General features: G+C 39.1%; 1 protein-coding gene across 1 annotated transcript; it reads right to left on the reverse strand.

Moving 5' to 3' along the window:
* Positions 1–16,118: 16,118 nt before the first annotated feature.
* On the reverse strand, positions 16,119–19,795 carry CCN2 (cellular communication network factor 2). The gene is made up of 5 exons (XM_002817364.4): positions 19,027–19,795; positions 18,690–18,912; positions 18,227–18,478; positions 17,884–18,095; positions 16,119–17,497 (listed from the first exon to the last, which is right to left on the reverse strand). The coding sequence occupies exons 1-5, from the start codon at positions 19,090–19,092 to the stop codon at positions 17,201–17,203; spliced, it is 1,050 nt and encodes a 349-aa protein (XP_002817410.1). The 5' UTR covers positions 19,093–19,795; the 3' UTR covers positions 16,119–17,200.
* Positions 19,796–22,768: the final 2,973 nt, after the last annotated feature.

The raw sequence follows: 22,768 nt of genomic DNA on the forward strand, positions 1-22,768 counted from the left end.
GTCCTTTCTCAATTCAGCAGCCAGAATGATCTTTCTAACATCTAAATCCTCCCGTGACCTCTCATTATGTTATTTATTTATTTATTGAGATGGAGTCTTCCTCTGTCACCCAGACTGGAGTGCAGTGGCATGATTTTGGCTCACTGCAACCTCTGCCTCCCAGGTTCAAGCCATTCTCCTGCCTCAGCCTCCCTAGTAGCTGGGACTACAGGCATGCATCTCCACACCTGGCTAATTTTTGTATTTTTAGTAGAGAGGGGGTTTTACCATGTCAGCCAGGCTGGTCTCGAACTCCTGAGCTCAGGTGATCCGCCCTTCTCGGCCTCCCAAAGTGCTGGGATTACAGGCGTGTGCCACCACACACAGCTTCCTTATGTTTAAAACTAAACCTCAGCAGAGTTTACAAGGTCCCTATGAACTAGACTTCCTCAACCCTCCCAACCTCATCTCTGAACACTCTCTCCTTTTTAACTGGAGCTGAAAGGAGAAGGAATAAAGTAACTTTAATAAACAACCAGAACAGTGCTTTCAAATGTCACTTTTGGTGATGATGGGAAGGTTCTATATCTGTGCTGTCTAGTATGGAAGCCACTAGCCACATGTCACTACTGAGTGTTTGAAATATTGCTACTGTGACAGAGAGGCTGACTTTTACACTGTACTTAATTTTAATTCATTTAAATGTAATAGCCACATTTGCCTATTGGCTACTATGGACAGCAAAAAACTAGAATATGGGCAAAACTGATGATATAAATGATAAATTAAAGTTATGAACAGTATTTGTTAGGGCATCTTAAAGGGAAGAGGGCTGCTAGGAGGTTATAGGATTCAGGGTAGTATTCAAAAATCATGGAAGTGACTTCTGGAAAGGGCTTTAAATGATGAGTGAAGTTGACTTAGATATAAATATATATGTGCTTATATATATACATATACACACATACATTATGAAAAGATCAAGGGAAGAATTTTTCAGGCAGAGAGACTAGATTAAGTGAAGTTACATGTGGAAACTAGGAAATATGAGTAAGTCCAGTTTGGTTTTTGCATAAAAGGTATGTCCAAGAGTAATTTGAGATTCTTGTAGTTCCTTCGAGGCTATTTTGCAGAAAATCTTCGCTACCATACAGAAAAGTGAGTATTTATCTTGATAATAGTTAAGAAGCCATTTAATTTTTTTTTTTGAGCAACAAACTTATGTGACCAGAGATATTAATCTGGCATCAGTAATTAAGAAGGAGAATGAGGGTGGAACAGGAAAACTAATGAGCCAACTTATACACACATTGCCATCAAAAATAGTGAAGCCTGTAATGAGAATTATGCAGATGGAAAGTTGGAGATGATTTAGATTTTCTGAGTTTGGAGTTATGTGAATATGTGAATAGAGATTGGCGATTGCTTCTTGTCTAGACATTTCTGAAGATAGGATGGCCTGCAGTGGTAACTTCCACCATCAGGGCAAGAAGGGACCTCATGCCTGGGAATAAGATGGGCAAAGCCCAACTCAGTCTCACTTTTAGGAAGCTCTCTGAGAAAAAAGGAAAGAAGACTTCGGTATCCACTGCTAGCTGAAGCATATGAGGGGTTAGAAGAAGGGCAGGAGTGATAGGACTAGCCAGTGATCAGCCCCCCTTAGGAAGCCACACTTGGCTGTCTGGATAGATTGTGGGGCTAAAGAGAGGCATGACTGTCCCTCTGGGAAGGGTTTCCCAATTATTGAAGAGGCAGGAAGAAAGTTGATCACCAACCCAAGGAAACTAGGCCCAACATTTTCACAGTCCCATTGGTAGGAGCCATTTAGCAGCAGCCGCATCAGCCCAAGTGAAACCAGGGATGCCTTCCTTCCCAGTTACATGTGACCAGATATGTAAGAGAAACCTGCTTCTGCATGCCTCCAGGAGCTCCCTTCAACCCTCAGGAACTAGATGTACAAGAGGAAGGAGGTGGGATATGAGATGAGGGTGTGTTCCTCCAGAGATGGTTTGCATTTCCTCCCACCAGTTGCTTTGTTGGTACTACAGCCTGAGACTACTTTTTAACTAATAAACCCTATATTTTAGAGCAGTTATGTACATTTATGTATATCTCTGTGTGTATACATACATATATATATGCATACTTATGTATAAGTGAAACGAATGACAACAATGATACAAGGGACAGGAGGGAGGAATTCGGATTACTTGTTGTTGCAAAGTACTTGTACTATCCATGAAGCTGTATAGTGTTACATGAAAGTGAACCTGGCTGGGCCGGGTGCAGTGGCTCAAGCCTGTAATCCCAGCACTTTGGGAGGCCAAGGTGAGTGGATCACAAGGTCAGGAGCTCGAGACCAGCCTGGCCAATATGGTGAAACCCTGTCTCTACTAAAAATACAAAAATTAGCAGGCTGTGGTGGCAGGTGCCTGTAGTCCCAGCTACTCAGGAGGCTGAGGCAGGAAAATTGATTGAATCTGGGAGGCGGAGGTTGCAGTGAGCCGAGATTGCACCACTGCACTCCAGCCTGGGTGACAGAGCGAGATTCTGCCTCAAGAAAAAAAAAAAGAAAAGTGAACCTGGGTTTGTTGTAAATGTATATTGCAAATTCTAGGGCAAAGGTTAAAAAAAAAGTTTTTAAAAAAGTAGAATTGATATGCTAAGAAAGGAGAGAAAATGGAATCATATAAAACGCTCAGTTAATGCCACAAAATACAAAAGCCCTGTGGAACGCAAGAAGAAACAAAGAACAAGGGCAACACATAGAAAACAGTAACAAATATGGTAGATATTAAGCCAACTATATCAATAATCACTTTAGATGTCAGTGGTCTAAATATGCCAATTAAAAGACAGAGCTTGTCAGAGTAGATTAAAAACACACCAGCCGTGGTGGTGCACTTGTGTAACCCCAGCTACCTGGGAGACTTTGCTCGGAGGATATTGAGCCTAGGAGTTCATGACCAGCCTGTGCAACATAGGGAGAACCTGTCTCAAAGAAAAACAAAGAAACAGAAAATCAAGACCCAACTAATTATTGTCTGTAAGAAACCCACGTTAAATGGTTAGACTCTGACAAAACACCCATAGGTTAAGCTCTAGTAAAATGCTTTCTCCCGAGGGTGGGCCCTGCTAAGAAGAGTACTCAGATGTATTTCAAAATGGTTACTTTCTTCCTCCCACTGCTGGAAGAGCAAGTAAATTTTTCTCCAATATTTTGGGAGATAAAACTCCCCAAAACATGTGTGGGTGGAGGGACAGGGGGCCCATGACTGTATCTGGGACCACTTTTTATATAAATGAATCTCTAAATTGAAGTTCAAATATTTGAGTGTTGGTGAAAAAGAAATGGAGTTATTCTGATATTTATGACTCATTACTATTATTTTTTTTTGCTCAAATTGTCTCAGGTTTAATTATTGGGAGCTCCTTCAAGTTGTCTTTTCAGTATGAAACTAACATTTTTTCAGCAATTTCTTACTTGCTGGTGCCACAAGTTTTTGCAGGTTTATCTTGTATTTTCTCTGCCTGAGCCATGAAACCAGCCATTTTTCCAAAAAGCCCTAGTTCCTTTTATTGGACATTATTAAAATTTGGGTTCTATGTATGTTAATTGCTCTGGGGTGTCACATCACCTAGGATTGATCACAACTCAGTTGACAGAACATACACATACAGCTACGTGCATATATAAACCCATTCTATATTTATGTCTGTGTATATCTACACATGCAATAAAACCGTGAGTTGTGCTATGCCCAAGCCCTCACCATTGCTCATTACTTACCCATTGACTTGGCTTGACCAAGTGTTAGTCAGGCTTCTTCCTACAGGCCCCAGAACTTTATCTTATTCCCAAGCTTTTAAGCAAGTGCTAAGCTACAGAATATCTTCTCAATGGCTCACTCCAAGAATCCGGTGACCAAAGAGAATAAAAATTTACTGTCAAAGCCACTCTCATGCCATCTGCCTACCTCCATTTGCTTGCCCCACTCTCTCACAAACTTCCTGCTAGCCCTATTTACTTCTCCTTATAAAAGAAAGGTCTTTTTCTCTTCGACCTTTAGACTTTGCCACTTCTGCAATAGAGTATTCTCCCTATTTCAAAGTTCCCTTCCCCATATTGCAATGCAGTCGATCCTTGAAAAACACAGGGGTTAGGGATGCTGACCCCTTGTGCAGTTAAAAATTCACATAAAATTTTCGACTCACCATAAACTTAACTACTACTAGCCGACTGTTGACTGGAAGCTTTACCAATAACGCAAACAATAGATTAACTCATATTTTGTGTGTTATATATATTTGACACTGAATTCTTATAGTAAGAGAAAATAAAATGAAAAAATGCTATTAAGAACATTATATGGGAAGAGAAAATATATTTATTACTTATTAAATGGGAGTAGATCATCATGAAGTTCTTCATCCTCATTGTCTTCATAATGGGCAGGCTGAGGAGAAGAGAAAAGAGTAGAGGTTGGTCTTGCTGTCCCTTGGCGTAACTATTATTGAAAAAAATTCATGTATAGGTGGATTTGTGCAGTTCAAACCCATGTTCTTCAAGGGCCAACTGTGGCCTTTTTGAATAAAATCTCTATTTTAATCTGGCTTTTAAAAAATTTGACTACTGGTACTACTAATGGCAACCCAATACCACAGGTGTTTGAATTAATCAGTTAATTGCCTTTATTGAAAGAATGTCCATGATCCTTTATAATTTATATTTTCCTCAAGATAGATTTGTAATGAAATAAAATCTAATTTTTATTAAAACTGAAAAAGGGAAATGGAGGATTCATTGACAATGGGTTGTTTCTATCTGGGTAACAAGTAGATTAGTACTGCAGGTCATAGAAATGCAGAATCACACATAGAAGCTGGTTTTGAGGGAAATTATGATGCTGTCTTAGTGTGGAGGGTAATAAGACCAATAGTCTTTTTATTTTTCTCCAAAATCTAAGATGATTCACCTAAGCATGTTTCAACAGAACCAAAACAACACCCTCCACCCTAAAGATTCTTCAAGCAGATGATCCCCTGACCGAGCTCTTTTAGATACACCCAATGGTGCTTTCAAACATCTCCCAGTAGAGCCTCTTGGCTGTTGCTCCTGGCCATGGCAGGTTCCACTGGTTGCTCCTTCCAACAGTAATTAGCATGGGTTTCCATAGCAGCAGCTTCTAGCAGCCACTCCTATTGGCCTGGGTCCTTACCACCAGCAGCACCTCCCTGCAGATCTTCCTGCTGGTGAATGCTGCTCCAAGTGATTAATGACTTCCATTCCCCTAGAATCTTATTCAGTGAATCCTAAAATGTTCAACTTTAAAGGACCTCAATCCCAAACATCTTCTCTACAAAACGTCTGGATTTCTTCAATAGCTAGAGGGAGCATTTGATTTCCAGCAGCACCCCCAAGCCAGGTCTCAATAGGCTCCTTACGAAGCCCTGGGGATCAGTTAGAATGCCACACTGTTTTTTCAAAGTCCTTTATTATCTCCATTGGCTACTATTCATACCTCCGGTAAAAGAGTCCCATTGACAGGCATTGTGGGCTTCAGGTTTGAAATATTGGTGAGTGTTTTCTCATCAAGAGGGTCCTCTATGTAATCCGGTTAGCTGAGCAACTTCTGCATATGGGTGGTCACTAAACTACCATGTTAGGGACAGTACAACAGAAAGACTAATACCACAGATAGAAAATTGACAGACTCAAACTAAAAAGGATGAAAGCCAACAAGAAATGTTATGAGTGAACTACGAGTATGTGTCATATCATCCAGGGTCCCATTCCTAGTTGTCTTTCCGACTTTCTTTTGCTGTTCACCGAGGCCAAACACAGGAAAGTACATTCCCAGTGCTCAGGCAGAGCTCCTGTCCTCCCTATTAGTTGTCTTCCAAAGGTCACACTAGAAAGCACATAACTTCTTCCCCCAAATAGCAAAAGCAAGGGAAGCATGGCATTGGCTAATGCTCCACATGCCTCCTTTCTCTAACCACATCCAGATATTGATATTGAGGCATCTATGTAAACAGAGTCCTGGAAAATAGCCCAGACCTCCCAGGACTCCTTAGCATAAATATGCAAGCTTGCCTAATAATCCTGAGTTTAAAATTATGAGTGACATAAAATAATCTTCACACTGGGAGTCATCAGCCCAAATTACGGTTAAAGGTTAAAAACAAACAAATAAATAAAATGCAAAAAAAACCCACATACAAACCAGTCTTATGTTGTAGAAAATATTTCCTAAGCCCTTGGATTTAATGTCATTTTTAGAATTTGATGATACCTCCCTAGAGAGGTTATAACGAATACTGAACAAGGATGACACAGATCAGAAAGAATTTAGCTAGGGAGGAATTCAGATTGGGGAGAAAAATAAGGAGTTGGGCCTATTCTCATTTAAAAATAAATCCCTCTGGAAAGACATAAAAGAACATTTTTAAAAAGACGAAAAGAATGGCAGTTTATCTTTTCATTTTTAATGCTAAGTGTTTCTGTTTTAAAGGGCTTCCATCCCAAGTATATATTTGGATTGAAAAATGGAGAACAGTTAACAATGAAGATTTTTAAGTTCAAAATGTTGATCAAAATTTCCTGATTCAAATTGCTTTTTTGACTCTTGGATTACATATGGTTTGTGTTACACGTCTGTATTTTCTAAATTCCAACTTTTTCATGGAGCACAGGAGCAGTTATATTGGAACAGTTTACATGTTTTTGTGTATTGTTTTTATAAAGATGATGATAAACTGCAGGTTATTTGAAAATACAAGACAATGAATACAAAATGGTCCTCAATCAGTTAGATTCATGGGACTTATTATTATCATTCTCTTTATCTTTATTGTATCTTGGACTAAAAATGTAATTACTACAGTATTTATTTATAGCCCAGCTTTTGCAGGGGAGGGACCTACATGCCCTAAGTGACATTCATCAAACCTAGTTTCTTATATGAAAGTGAGTCTATGCAGAGTAACTTAAAAAAAAAGCTGAATTTGCTTTAAAATATTTATTTACATGTGAGTAAAAATGACTGAAAGTGTTATCTCTTCCCTTCTTTTGGCTTCTCCTGCCCTGTTCCAGTATATTTCATGAACTAGTGTCTCTAGTTTTTGGTTTTATTAGTTTTTGTATTTTTCTTTTAACTAGGTAAAGGCAGAGTAAATAAGAGCAATTTTTGTTTTTCATAAAACATAAATACCATAAAAGAAAATACCATAATAGTGGTATTTTCTATTTATTTGCCTGTCAGTATCCTGCTGTAGTGCACACACACATGATGTAATGTGTTGATAACCTTTATTGCTGAAGTGGAACATACATAGTGAGACGTTGTGTTCCTCATGGGACTCCAGAAACCTTAAAATCTTGTCATGCCCTATAGTTAAATGATGTTGATTGAGTCCCGTTATGTATATATACATATTATATATAAAATTATATATAATAATTATAATATATTATATATATTATTATATATGTATATATAATAATATATATAACTATAGAACTATATATAGAACTATATATAACTGTATATAGAACTATATAGAACTATACATATAGAACTATATAGAACTACATATATAGAACTACATATATAGAACTATATATATAGAACTACATATATACAACTATATATATAGAACTATATATATACAACTATATATATAGAACTATATATATAGAACTATATATATATATATATATATATAATATATATATATAAAACGGGACCCAATCAACATCATTATATATTATATATATAGTTTCAACAGTTTCTATTCATTAGTTTTATTTTGGAACTATGACTTAATGAATAAGCCTGCTGATAAGTTAATAAAAGTGTGCATGTTGAAAGACAGCAAGCCATCCTCTGAGATTTAAATAAAAATTGACATGAGTACACATTGGATGTTAAAAGGGAAATTCAGTGACTCCCTAAGACGTTTGTACACTTTGAGGGAATTTCTTCTTATAGGTACTTCTATCTTTGAGTTTCTATCCTCATTAAATAGTCCTTCCAATCTCACATTTATATGGTGCTGTAGAAATTTAATTATGCAATGAAACTTGTTATGAACATTATGTATTATTTTTCAGGAACTCATCTTAAATATTTAAAAATAAGGTTTTTTTTTCTAATTACAAGGAATAACTACTCTTTGTAAATGAGTATGGAATATAATAAAGATGGAAAACGGTAACTCCTAGTTAATCACTTTTAATGTTTTGGCAAAATTCTTTTTAAAAAGTGCTAAAGAAAATGTGGCACATATACATCATGGAATACTATGCATCCATAAAAAAGAATGAGTTCATGTCCTTTGGAGAGACATGGATGAAGCTGAAAGCCATCATTCTCAGCAAACTAACCCAGGAACAGAAAACCGAACACCGCATGTTCTCACTTATAAGTGGGAGTTGAATAATGAGAACACATGGACACAGGGAGGGGAACATCACACATGGGGGCCTGTTGTGGGGTGAAGGCCAAGGAAAGGGAAAACATTAGGACAAATACCTGATGTATGCAGAGTTAAAATCTAGATGACGGGTTGATAGGTGCAGCAAACCACCATAGCACATGTATACCTATGTAACAAATCTGCACATTCTGCACATGTATCCCAGAACTTAAAGTGTAAAAAAAAAAAAAAAGTGCTCGAATATATTTAATTTTTAAGCTTTTTAATTGAAATATAATATAGATTTAACAATGTGTGCCAAGTTCTCTCATGCCCCCACCTCCAAAGTAACAACTACCCTGCCTTTATCACTTCAATCTCATATAGATGACATTATGCAGTGTGTACGCTTTTGTGCCTGACTTCTTTCACTCACCATAATAGTGCTTTTCTTTTTTATATATAAGAGATTTATTCTGAGCCAAATATGAGTGACCATGGCCCATGACACAGCTCTCAGGAGGTCCTGAGAACATGTGCCCAAGGTGGTCTGGGTGCAGCTTGGTTTTATACATTTTAGAGAAGCATGAGACATCAATCAAATCCATTTAAGAAATACATTGGTTTGGTCCAGATGTGGGGCAGGTGGTGGGGGGAAGGGGAGGCTTCCAGGTTATAGGTGAATTTAAACATTTTCTGGTTGACAATTGGTTGAGTTTGTCTCAAGACTTGGGATAGAGGCTGGGCGCGGTGGCTCACGCCTATAATCCCAGCACTTTGGGAGGCCGAGGCGGGCGGATCACCTGAGCTCAGAAGTTCAAGACCAGCCTGGGCAACATGGTGAAACCCCATCTCTACTAAAAATACAAAAAATCAGCCTAATGTGGTAGTGCATGCCTGTAATCCCAGCTACTCGGGAGGCTGAGGCAGGAGAATCACTTGAACCTGGGAGGCAGAGGTTGCAGTGAGTCGAGATCGCGCCACTGCACTCCAGCCTGGGTGACAGAGAGACTTTGTATCAAAAAAAAAAAAAGAAAAGAAAAGAAAAAAAAAAGGCCTGGGATAGATAGAAAGCGAATGTTCGGGTTAAGATAAACATTGTGGAAACCCAAGTTCTTTTGAAGTCTTATAGTGGCTGCCCATAGAGGCAAGAAGTGACAAATGTTTCCTATTCAGATCTTAGTTCATCTCTTTATGATTGGGAGAGTCTGGAAGAAAAAGATCTAGCTATATTAATAGAGATTCTTTAGAGGTGCAAATTTTCTCTCACAAAGAACAACTTTGCAGGGCCATTTCAAAATATGGCAAAGAAACATGTTTTGGGGAAATGCACTTTTTAATTGATGTATATTGTTCCATTATATAAATATTCTATACTCTATCAATTTTTCTGTTTACAGAATTCAGATTTTTACTTTCAGTTTTTGGATGGATGAAACTGCTTTGAGAATTTTGTATGTCTTTTGCTCACTTCTCTTGAATATATACCAAAGACTAAAAGTTATTGTGGTTATCTAAATTAAACATGTTAACTTGCTGACAAAAATTGTGTTAGAATTTGTTGACCTAATGTAAAAGTTTTATATTCTTGAGATGCAAATTCTAATTAATCAATGGTGCTCCTCATTTCTTACTAACTCTTCTTTGACTATCTTTTAAACATGTAATATAGAAGATGGGTCTACATGTCTATTGCTTTGAATCCTATATTTAGGTTTAGAATCTGACAGTATTTTAAGAATATATTTTACTTTGTTTATTTTGTCCTTAGTCATAGAAACAGTCTATATATAATTAGTATGATTCATGAGGTAAGGAATAGTTATACAGAGGAAAATCATTCACCATTTTATTTATGGTATAGAGAAATAGAGTAAAAGACAACACTGAATATACAATGAATATGTGCATTCCCTAGAGATTCGATGTGTGTTGCACGTACTCCTAGGCACGTGGCTAATTAAGATATCGTGGTTTGAATAGCTATTTACTTATTTATGTATTGTGTATTTCATCTAAATGAAAATCATAAAATACTTGAACACTTTTTGACATATTCCTTGCTGTTTCTTTAATGAGATGGAATATTTGTTTTTTTAAAAAATCTTTCTTATAATGTATGTTCATTTCAAAAAATTTGAAAAAGTCTAAAAATTATTAAAAGAAATAGAAAATTACTTTAAACTAACCATCATGGATGAGCACTATTGACTAAAAGATTTATTTTTTTTAAAAAAGCCATCTTTGGGTGATGTTGGGGGTTGGTAAAGATTCAGCCCGTCTTTTCTGAGGCACTGAGAGATGTGTAATACACACACACACAAAATGATACTGAAGTCATCAGAAAAAATTATATTTTGTGTATACTGAATTAGTTCCTTATCACTCCCAGAAAGTTATCAATTAGTTCTTTTTTTTAAATTTTTTATTCATTGTTATTATTATTTTTGAGATGGAGTCTTTCTCTGTCCCCCCAGGCTGGAGTGCAGTGGCATGATCTTGGCTCACTGCAACCTCTGCCTCCTGGGTTAAGCGATTCTTGTGCCTCAGTCTCCTGAGTAGCTGGGACTACAGGCGCGTACCACCACGCCTGGCTAATTTTTATATTTTTAGTAGAGACGGGGTTTTGCCATGTTGGCCAGGCTGGTCTCGAAATCCTGACCTCAGGCGATCCACCCATCTCGGCCTCCCAAAGTGCTGGGATTACAGGTGTGAGCCACCACACCTGGCCAGTTGTTCTTCTTTAACGACCATTATAAATTAATGAATGTAAGCATAGTCAATAGGCCTAATGTACTGCCTTTCTCATTCTTATTAAAACTCAACTGTGTCATCTTTAGTAGGAATCTCTTCAGTTTGTCTCCAGAGTTTTTTTTTTATATGATCTTAATGGCATCTGTTAACTTATTATCTAATGTGAAAAGATGTTCTAAATATAAATGAATTTATCTTACACATTTCTTGCCCCAGACTTGGAATCACTCATTCTCCAAGAAGTCCTAATGTCTTTAGTGGAAAGTAATATTTCAAGTGTAAAATCTGGGCCTAATGATACTCACTGGTCTTGAGTTGTCATTCTAACTAAGCCTCTTCTGTAGGCAGATGTAGGGGGAAAAAATTGTGTGTGTGTGTGTGTGTTTTAAAAGAGGAAATACCTCATGAATTTATGCTTATATTTCCAGTTCAAATTCTGGACTACAGAACTTTCCTTAGCAGTTTTCCATTATCTCTCTAATTTCTGACTTTCTCACTGAGAATTTCAGTACTCATGAATGCTGGGGATAGAGTTAGAATGTGCATAATGGCTAATTTGCTTTCTTACACATTCCACACCTAACATTCCCAGAATAACAATATTAATACCACCACTATCACTAAAAGCAGTTCAATTGTTTTTGGCGGGGAAGGCATATGCTATCTCCATTCTCTCTTCCACTTTGCACGGTTGTACTCTATGGTGTCAGAGCAGATATCCCTGCTCTGTATGCTTTTGTGCCTGGCTTCAATTTGTTTCCCTAATCTTTTTGATTTGATCTTAATGACATTTGTTAACTTCCTTATTATCTAATATATATGCAAATAAATATATATGCCAATAAATATATGCAAATAAACATGCAGAAATGTTCTACTTTTTGCACTGTATATGGTACTTTCTCCTTTTTAACCTTCATTCAGTCTTAGTTCTAAAGGTGAGCTATATTCAGTTCTCACTACAGTCCTTAGGTTAGTATCTCTCAGACGTTTGTGTTGTTTGAACTTGTTTGCTCGTAGGTTCCTCAGCAATGGCTCACAGGAAAAATATGCCCTGAGTTCTTGTATGTTTTTAACAGTTTGTCTGTGTCCTTCATGTTCATTGCAGCACTATTCACGATAGCTGAGTTACAGAATCAACCTAAGTGTCCATCAACAGATGGATAGGTAAAGAAGATGAGGTGTATATACACAATGGAGTACTATTCATTAAAAAAGAAGGGAATCCTGTCATTTATGACAACATGGATGAACCTAGTCATTCAAGGTTTGATTTCAAGAATCAAGTCATTCTTGAAAGTCAGTTTTAGAGGATAAAAGTTTCTTGACTCTGATTTTCTTTCCTTAAGTATCTTAAATAAGTTATTCCATTTTTTTCTGTCATAAAGTATTACCGTAAAAAAAATCTAACGATGAGCTAATTTTCTTTTTATTTATAAGGCTCATGTCCTTTTTGTCTTCATGTTCAAATAGCTTTTCCCTTTTCTTTAAACTCCAGCAGTTTTACTAGAATGTGTTTTGGTGTTGGTTGATTTGTTTAGGCACATGGCACACCCTTTCAACATGTGCTTTCAAATACTTTTTTATTCTAGTAAAGTTTTTTTTTGACTTACAGCTTTTAGGATTTTTTTTTTCTTCTTTAAGAATTTCTACCCTCCACATATTGGATTTTCTTTGCCTATCCACAATATTTATTACTTTTTATTGAAACATTTTTATTTATTCTTTTAAACATTTTTTCTTATCTGTTAGAGTTTATTCACTCTTATGCTCCTTCTAGTTTGATACAGTTCCTTTATTTCTAAATCTCTGTTGATTTCTGAAACTATATTTTTAAGTTTTGCTAATTCTGATTTATGTTGCTATTTTATGTCATTAGTCATTTCCTTACTGTTAATATCATTTATGTCCAACAGCATTTTCTTAAGCTTTTGAAATAGTAAGTTATAATTTTGCTATGTTTTGTAGATATGTATTTCTCACATTTTTTATTATCTGCAGAAAACTTATTCTATTATTTTCTTTTTTAAATATAGTGACTTTGTAGGGATTTGGCTTCAATAATTTTGTTTTCTTAATTTATATAAAATTAGTTTTACTAAAGTTTGCTCAAGAAGGAGGTTTGCTTTAATTTTCTAAATTCACAGACCTCCGTCTTTTATTGTTTTCATGCAGCATTAAAAATATTGCAGTTTACCTTCTGAGATTTTGAACCTCTGTTTCCCTCCTCATTTTAATCCAAATCCTTTAATGTCTCTGTTGTCCCTGACCCACTCAATTTTTATTTTGTTTTATTTTATATTGACAGATAAAGTCATAATTTACCATGTAAAACATGATGTTTTGAAGTATATATACATTGTGGCATGACTAAATCTAGCTAATTAACATGTGCATTACCTCATATAGTTAGCGTTTTTGTGTTAAGAACACTTTACGACCATTCTCTTAGCATTTTTCAAGAATAGAATGTATCATTAACTAGAGTTATCACATTGTAAAATAGATCTCTTGAACTTATTCTTATTGCCTAATTGAAATTTTATATTTTTTGACTAACATCTCCTCAACTTTCCTCCCTAACCCCAATCCCCTAGTAGCCATCATTCTACTCTCTACTTCTATGAGGTCAACCTTTTAGATTCCACATATGAGTGAGACAGTGCTATATTTCTCTTTCTGTAACCTGGCTTATTTCACTGAACGTAATGTACTCTGGGTTCATCCATGTTGTCACAAATGACAGGATTCCCTTCTTTTTTAATGAATAGTACTCCATTGTGTATATATACCTTATCTTCTTTATCCATCCATCTCTTGATGGACACTTAGGTTGATTCTGTAACTTAGCTATTGTGGATAGTGCTGCAATGAACATGGAGGTGCAGATATCTTTTCAACATATTGACTTCTTTTTCATTGCTTGTATACCCAGTAGTGGGATTGCTAGATCATATAGTAATTGTATTCTTAATTTTTTATGGAACTTTCTGTTTTTCATAACGGCCGTACTAATTTACATTCCCGCCAACAATGCACAAGGGATTTTTTTCCTCCACATCCTTGCTGACAATTTTGTTATCTTTTGTTTTTTTGATAGTAGCCATTTTAACAGGTATGAAGTGATAGCTCATTGTGGTTTTGATTTGCATTTCCCCGATGGTTAGTAATGCTAAGCATTTTTTCATATACTTGTCGGCCATTTGTGTGTCTTCTTTTGAGAAACATCTGTCTGGTGACCTGCTCAATTTAGATTCCACTTTCAAGAGTGTGAGGGTCTTCTCCTGGGATGGAGCCCTGGCTTGTAAGCTTTGTTGGAGTGCTAGGCCAAACCCCTACTAGGTTCAACAGCTGCTCTCAGCCTGGCCTTCTATGTATCTAGTGACTACCTGCTGACTGTTTGAGACCTCTAGTGTTCTCAGAAGCATCAGATACCTTGTTGTTTCTCTGCTTTTCTTACCCACGTGCTGACACGTGCAGATCTTACGGTGGTTGATGATTTGGCACCCCCTACCTCTGATATTTGGGGGGTGAAAGTGTGCATTGCCATCTAATTTTCATATAAATATTGCCTGTGGGATTTTTGTTTTGCAATCTAGTGACTCTTTTTTTTTTATGTGGGTATTTGGAAAATGTGAAATCTATGCTTTTCCTGCTACTTCTATATTTCCAGAATGCTCTAATTCAGTACAGTCAGGCTCGTTTATCATGCATGGCCCTTCATCTTTGCAGTTAGGAATTAATTGACAGAAAGGACGTGTGAACTAACAGTGTACTCTGTGTGCGTGCCTATGTGTATGTGTACATGTGCATTTATTTGGGGAGGTGGGGTGCTGCTCCTAGCAGCACTGCTATATACAGATGTGGGTGTATCCTTAAAGCCCAGTGTTTTGACCATAAATTTTCATATTCTGAACACGGGAAGATTTCCCTTTGGTTTGTGGTGTGGACAGTTGTTTGTAGAGCTAGTCTTTATTTTCAGGTGTATTTTTGTCTGTCCAAATTACACTGGCACTACAATGTTGCTAATTACCTTGGGAAAGGTTAGTCTGTCTGCCATTTTTTTTTCCCCTAGAATCCTCAGCTATCCTCATGTGGAGAAGACTCTAGTTGCCTTTGGTGTATTTCTTGTGTTTACCATTCACTTTGGTTCACTTTTTAGTAAAAACCTACCTGGGTAGGTACAATATTGTTTCCACATGAGGCTTCTTGAACAATTCCATTTTCTCATGTATAAACCACTTGGTAAGGTAGGATCCATTAATCTGGAAGTCTGATAAAGCCAAAGACTTGGGCAAATGGAGGAATTACTTTCAAAACAAATTTCTATTAATGTTAATGAATGGAAGATTTGCTCATCCTCCCTTTTCTATTTATGCCATCTATTTGTCATTGGTTATCATGGCAACCAAAAACAGCATTATACAAAACAAGACTTATGAAATAGCTCCATTTAAATGAGGATTTCATTTCATAATTTTCGGATTTAACAGTAAGGTAATGAAGTCTAGAAACAGACCTAGAGCATAAATTTTTTTGAAAATTTAAACATTTTCCACGTGCAAGGCAAGTAGACTAGTTTGTGATGTGAAGGGTTGGGAATTAACCTATAATGGCCAGAGAGGTAGAAATGGCAAAAGGACCAAGTGTAATACAACAGGGTTAATGGAGACTGAAGTAATCTAGAGAGAATTGAATTAAAATATCTATAAAGTTCTGTGACGATAACAAAAAAAACGGCTGTGTAGTCAATGTGGTGTGTATGCCTGCAAGTCTGTGATACTTGATTCAGTGTGAAGTATGTTTACATAAAAATTCTATGGAATAATCAATTTATTAATATATAGAATAATAAAAGATATTTAGAAAATTATTGGTGAATTATCTTACGATTAATAAGAACTTCCTATTTATGCTCAAGAAAACTCAGAAATGTTTAGAAGGATAAATTAATAACCAAGCCGTTTATAGAAAAAATATACACTTTATTTTCAACTAGAAAGGTGCAAACATGTAACTTTTGGTCACACTCTCAACAAATAAACTGTCTGAAAAACAGTCATATCAAAGTAGAAACAAATGCTTCCAGGTGAAAAAACTGATCAGCTATATAGAGTCACTCAGTTTTTAATAAAGGCCATTTGTTCATTAAAAGTGAGGCTACCACATTTCCTACCTAGAAATCAGCCTGCCAAGGACACTGATGCCTCACCTTTGCAAACAATCTGTTTTGATGGACTGTCATTCTATCTGAGCAGAATTTCCATATAAGCATCCATTTCATGCTTTGAATGATCAGGCAAGCTTTACATTCTACCTATGGTGTTCAGAAATTGAGGCTAACATTGAAATATCAAAGCATTAAGAACAAAAATAAAAAGGCACAAACAACTTTAAATTAACTTAGATAACTGTACATATATATATATATACACACACACACAAAATATTTACAATATAAATTTTAAAAAATCTGGCTTGTTACAGGCAAATTCACTTGCCACAAGCTGTCCAGTCTAATCGACAGGATTCCGATTCCTGAACAGTGTCATTCGAATCAGAATGTCAGAGCTGAGTCGGCTGTTCTGACTTAAGGAACAACTTGACTCAGTCTCTTGATGGCTGGAGAATGCACATCCTAGCTGTCACCGGGGCTACAGGCAGGTCAGTGAGCACGCTAAAATTTTCCTTCTCAATTACACTTCAAATAGCAGGCATATTACTTGCATAAGATGCTATCTGATGATACTAACCTTTCTGCTGGTACCCTCCCACTGCTCCTAAAGCCACATCTTAATATACATTCTGGTGCTGTGTACTAATGTAGTTCCACTGTCAAGTCTTAACATTCTTCAAACCAGTGTCTGGGGTTGATAGACTATTTGTTTGATATGGCACAATGTTTTGAATTGGGTGGGAATCTTTTCCCCCAGTTAGAAAAACAAACTTAAATAACTTGTGCTACTGAAATCATTTTTACGTAAAAATGAGATGTGAATCAGTTCAAGTTCCAGTCTAATGAGTTAATGTCTCTCACTCTCCGGCTTCATGCCATGTCTCCGTACATCTTCCTGTAGTACAGCGACTCAAAGATGTCATTGTCTCCGGGACAGTTGTAATGACAGGCACAGGTCTTGATGAACATCATGTTCTTCTTCATGACCTCGCCGTCAGGGCACTTGAACTCCACCGGCAGGGTGGTGGTTCTGTGGGGGGTGCAGCATCGGCCGTCGGTACATACTCCACAGAATTTAGCTCGGTATGTCTTCATGCTGGTGCAGCCAGAAAGCTCAAACTTGATAGGCTTGGAGATTTTGGGGGTACGGATGCACTTTTTGCCCTTCTAAGGAAGACAAGGGAAAAGAGAGAGGAAAAAAAAATCAGCGACTCTACAAAGGGAGTGGCTTTCTTCAACCCTCTGTGTTTTAGTCTTCTGTTGTCTGACTTCTGTTTATATTTTGAGGGGAGGAAGTTTGAGTCTCATTTGCTATGTCCAAAAATAGCCAGGGCCTCTCTTGGAATGTCTTGAATTAACTAACCCTGTGGAAGATTTCGTAGTGGAAAACTGGTGGTTGCTATTACACAAGCTCTCATTCCAGCAAAACAGCTCAATGGTTAGATAGTTTTGGAGATAACGGGCTTATACTAACAAGCATGGCAACAGCCCTAAGTTGGGTCCTATCCACTGTTTTGCCTGTGAAAAATAGTTAATAGGAGCAGAACATGTACCTTAATGTTCTCTTCCAGGTCAGCTTCGCAAGGCCTGACCATGCACAGGCGGCTCTGCTTCTCTAGCCTGCAGGAGGTGTTGTCATTGGTAACCCGGGTGGAGATGCCCATCCCACAGGTCTTGGAACAGGCGCTCCACTCTGTGGTCTGGACCAGGCAGTTGGCTCTAATCATAGTTGGGTCTGGGCCAAACGTGTCTTCCAGTCGGTAAGCTGCGAGAGCAGAGCACACAAACACCATGTAAAACGCCTGGATAAGATATTTCCCCCGTTCGCTTGGCACAGTTAGGACTCCCTCCCTGGGAGAGAATCACGACCCTGACTTAGAGGAAGAGTCGACTCACCCGCGAGGGCAGGCCCAACCACGGTTTGGTCCTTGGGCTCGTCACACACCCACTCCTCGCAGCACTTCCCGGGTAGCTTGACCCTCCTCGGGAAGGGGCAGTCAGGGCTGGGCAGACGAACGTCCATGCTGCACAGGGGCATGCAGCCCACCGCCCCGTCCAGGCACGTGCACTGGTACTTGCAGCTGCTCTGGAAGGACTCTCCGTTGCGGTACACCGTACCACCGAAGATGCAGGGAGCACCATCTTTGGCTGGAGAAGAGGAAGGGAAGAGAGGGGTCAGGCATTGGGGCGCTCTCACATCCAGAGCGTCAGGGATGCGAGTTGGGATCTGGGCTGCAGGGGGCGGGCTGGCAGCAGCTGGAGAAAGAAACTCAGTCCGAGCGGTTTCTTTTTCCAGCGGGCGGGTGGGCGTGAGGGAGGAGGCGGCCGGACACCTAGCGGCGGGGGCTGCGGGTCTTACCGGTGCACACGCCGATCTTGCGGTTGGCCGGGGAGCCGAAGTCACAGAAGAGGCCCTTGTGCGGATCGCAGGGGTCGCGCTCGGTGCACAGCTCGCCCAGCTGCTTGGCGCAGACGCGGCAGCAACCGCAGCCGTCCAGCACGAGGCTCACGCCCGCCGGGCAGCGCGGCGCCGGCTCGGCCGGGCACCGGCACGGCCCGCTGCAGTTCTGGCCGACGGCCGGCTGCGGGGAGGACGGGGCGGTCAGCGGCGCTCGGTCAGCGCGCACGCCCTCCCCGGCCGGCCCCGAGTCCCTCCCTGGCAGCCGCCGGCCGCAGCGGGTACTCCCGGCGCTTACCCGGCTGCAGAGGGCGAGGAGGAGCACGAAGGCGACGCGGACGGGACCCACGCTGGCGGCGGTCATGGTTGGCACTGCGAGCGGGGCGGAGGGCGCGGTGGCGGCGAGCGGGAAGCGGCTGGGTGTGGAGCGCGGGCGGTGGTCGGAGGTGGGGACCGGGACGCGCCGGGCTGTCGTCTCGGGGCTGTCGGCCGGGGCGGCTGCCGTCGAGCTGGAGGGTGGAGTCGCACTGGCTGCCTCCTCTCAGCGGGGAAGAGTTGTTGTGTGAGGCTGGGGCGGGCGGCCCGAGGCTTTTATACGCTCCGGGCGGCCGCGGCTCGCCAATGAGCTGAATGGAGTCCTACACAAACAGGGACATTCCTCGCATTCCTCCCCACCTTCCTGCCTCATCAACTCACACCGGATTAATCCTGACCCCTTGACACTCAGCATTCCTCCGTCTGAAAAAGCTGGCACACTCCAGCTCACAGAAAAAAAAAAAAGAAAAAAAAAAGCGCAGTATTTCCAGCACCAAATAGAATTTTTTTTTCCCCTGTCCTCTTCGCACCACTCCTGATTCATATCATTTAAAAACACACTGGCAATTATTTCTTATTTCTTTTTCGAATAAATTTGCCCTGTTCTATCCACTGACATACATCCTTTTTAGGAAGTAGGTAGCTGAAGAGGCAAACAGCAGGAATTCCTAAAAAATTCGAAAAGGTTTCTCCCTCCCGCAACCCTTAGCAATGATTTCCGTTTTAGAGGCTATAGGCTCTTGAAACTCTCCAAAGAGCAGAAAAGGATTGAGTTGCTTTTAACCATTTGAAATCCTCAAGATGCCTACCTGTAAAACCCTGAATTCTATATTTGAGATTTGGTCATTTGTCACTTGAGGTAACGGTTTTGGGACAAGAAAGAGAACAAAGACAGGGGTCTGACTCAGGATGCAGTCTCCTGGTGCAGATTTCCAAAACTCTTGCTTAGTTTTCTCTTAATATATGTAGGAGTTTTATATAGGGAAGGACAAGGGACGAGTGGCCATCAATGTTTCCAGAAAAAGGGATCCATTGTTCTATCAGAGCAAATGATTCTGTGTTGGGTAGGTAGGGGCTCTGGGTGTCAGGATGGGAACACTGGGATGCAAAGGGGGTTCACCTAGGAGCATTTAAACACAGCTTCACTAGGGTCTTTGAGAAATGAGTGCATTTTCTTATATTAAGACCTATAATCTTCAAATGTGGATTGGATTTGGTTTGTCTTGTTAAAATAAGAAATGTGATTCCATAACAAGAGCAGTGTACCCCGTTGTATCTGGATATAAACTAAGATTGACAGTGAAGAATATATTTTTAGTGACTCCCCACACATCTGTGAATAGTGATTGTGACTTCTTATTACCCAAGGAGCATGCAGCCTGAGGGACTGAGGTCAGGACAAGGAAAGAATAGGTTTTATTCTCCCTGGGTGTGTGCAGATGTTGAATATGGCCAATAAACCTAAGCATATTTCCATTTCTTAATATAGGACTACTTAGCTTCACTAAAGACCCAATTAATTCACTGTGCTTTCATTTAGAATCTATGTTGTTTAGTGGCTTTTTTGTTAATAACTCCAGTTCCCATTTTATATAAAGAGAGTGATTCTAGGGCCATACCATTTTTGTATTCTGTAGTGCCGCATCATTTGACATTGGTGTTACCAATGAGTAGATTCCTGTAAGTTGTTGATGCTTCAGAGCATGGGTTCAAGATAAGCATATCTGTCTCTGGTGCAAAGATCGGCTTTAGAAACAATGTATTATAGATTTATCATTTGAAAACAGCCTGTTTAAACTGATCAAATTTTTAAGGTTTCAGTACATTCTGTTGAAAAATAGCCAAGAAATATAACCACTCCAACTTCAGCACAGAGCATATCATCTGTGCACGATTACCTCGTTAAGCCAGCCACATGTTACAGAGTGTAGTTGCATGTCAATAGTGTGAATGGCCAGCAAAGGGGTGGGGGCGCCCTCTGAAGCTCAGGAAGAATTTTCATCATTGTTATTTAATGTCCTTTCCAAGCATTCCTCAAAAAGAAGAGGCCTAAGAGTTTCTATTTAAAGAAGGAACATTCCAAGTTAACTTAATAGCCACATGTGTATTAAAGGCAACTTGGCCCTCAACTTTTTCTTCCCTTGTGGATGATTTTAAAAGTCCAAAATATGTGGGAAGCCACAGTGAAACCTTTCAAGACCTAAACCCCCAGTTACATCTACCACTAATGGTTGGAAAGGTGTGGTGGCTGGGGAAGGGTAGGGATGTGCAGTGCGAGTCTCACCTAAGGTGGGATGTGGGCTTGGTGGTGAGCTCTCCTAGCTTGCAGAGTGAGGTAGGTGGGAGAAGGGGTGGGGAATTTCTGAATCCTCAGGAGAGTCTGAAAGCTACCACCAACATCTTCATGCATGCAGCAGGGAGACTCATTCATAGAGGGGATAAATTGTTGTACTGGGTTATAGTTGGATGACCTAGGTTGCATTCTTGGAACTGCCTTTCACAGATCTCAGGGAAGTCACACGTAGGAGTCATATCCCCATTTCCATTTAAAAAATGAAAGTAATCATAATTTTTTAATTTAATAGGGTTCAGTGAGGGCTGAGTAGATGAAAATTCTCAGGGAATTGGTGCTTTATTTTTTTCAGTCTTTCTTGATTTTTTTTTTTCATTCTCTGTGTATAATAAGTATATAACCATTCTGCTCTGTTGTTAAAAATGTCAAGAGAAAGAATTTGGTTTTACTATAAAATTCTCATAGTCCCTCGAAGTCTCAAAAAAATCTATAGTCAGTTCCAAATAGATGATTTTAATGTTGCTTAAGAGAAAATAAGCATATTGAAATATATAGAACATATGAAATCTCAGGATAGAAAAAGGTTCTGTGCATTATCAGGTTAGGTTGAGGCTTTATGATCAAAACTCTTTTTGAAGGAGTTAAAATAAAAGACTATTATTAAGAGAGTGACACAGAGACAGACAGACACACACATGCACACACACCCAGAGAGAGAGAGAATGAGAGAAGACACCCGAGACATTCACAGACTCAGAAGTATGTTTTTATTGTGATATAGACCATCAAATGCCAGGAAACTCAAAGGGAAAGGCTGATACTCCATCCTTAATTCATGCCATGGAATCTGAATTCTTGCACTATTATAAATGACTCAGCAAATGTTTGTGTGTGCCTTGGTGGTAAAGTGGGAAATAGTGGCTTCTTATAACTTCATCCAACTTTGACTTACCCCAGCCTTTTTGATTGACAGCAGGTCAGAGTTGGGAGAAAAAGGTCTTTGAATTTGTGTGCAAAATGGTTAAGATGCACTAATTTTGACTTGTAAGCAAGTATTTATCTAGCAAATGCCTTTTAGAGAGCATTTTTTCCTCGTGGTAAAATGAGGAATTAACTAAGCTGGCCACTGAGTCCTGTTTACCAAGCTATATAAGGTATGTGTGTGTGTCTACTAGGGCATCATTTGTACTGGTCGTTTGGTTAAGTCTTGTAAGATGTTCAGCTGTGGATGTATTACATTCCTTCCCTTATGTTTTTTGTTGTTTTTTCCTCCCTAAAAAAAAAAAAGGTTTCTTGATCAGGTATCAGACACAGAGAAAACCTGGCAGGACTACAGAAAAGTGGCCAGAGTTGGAGTGTTTGTGTACTTAAAGAAGGAATCTTGCACATTTTCAACTTTTAGTTGTAGACATTTTCTTATAAGAGCAAGTAG

This window comes from Pongo abelii, chromosome 5 (genome assembly GCF_028885655.2).
Source record: "Pongo abelii isolate AG06213 chromosome 5, NHGRI_mPonAbe1-v2.0_pri, whole genome shotgun sequence".
NCBI lineage: Eukaryota > Metazoa > Chordata > Mammalia > Primates > Hominidae > Pongo > Pongo abelii.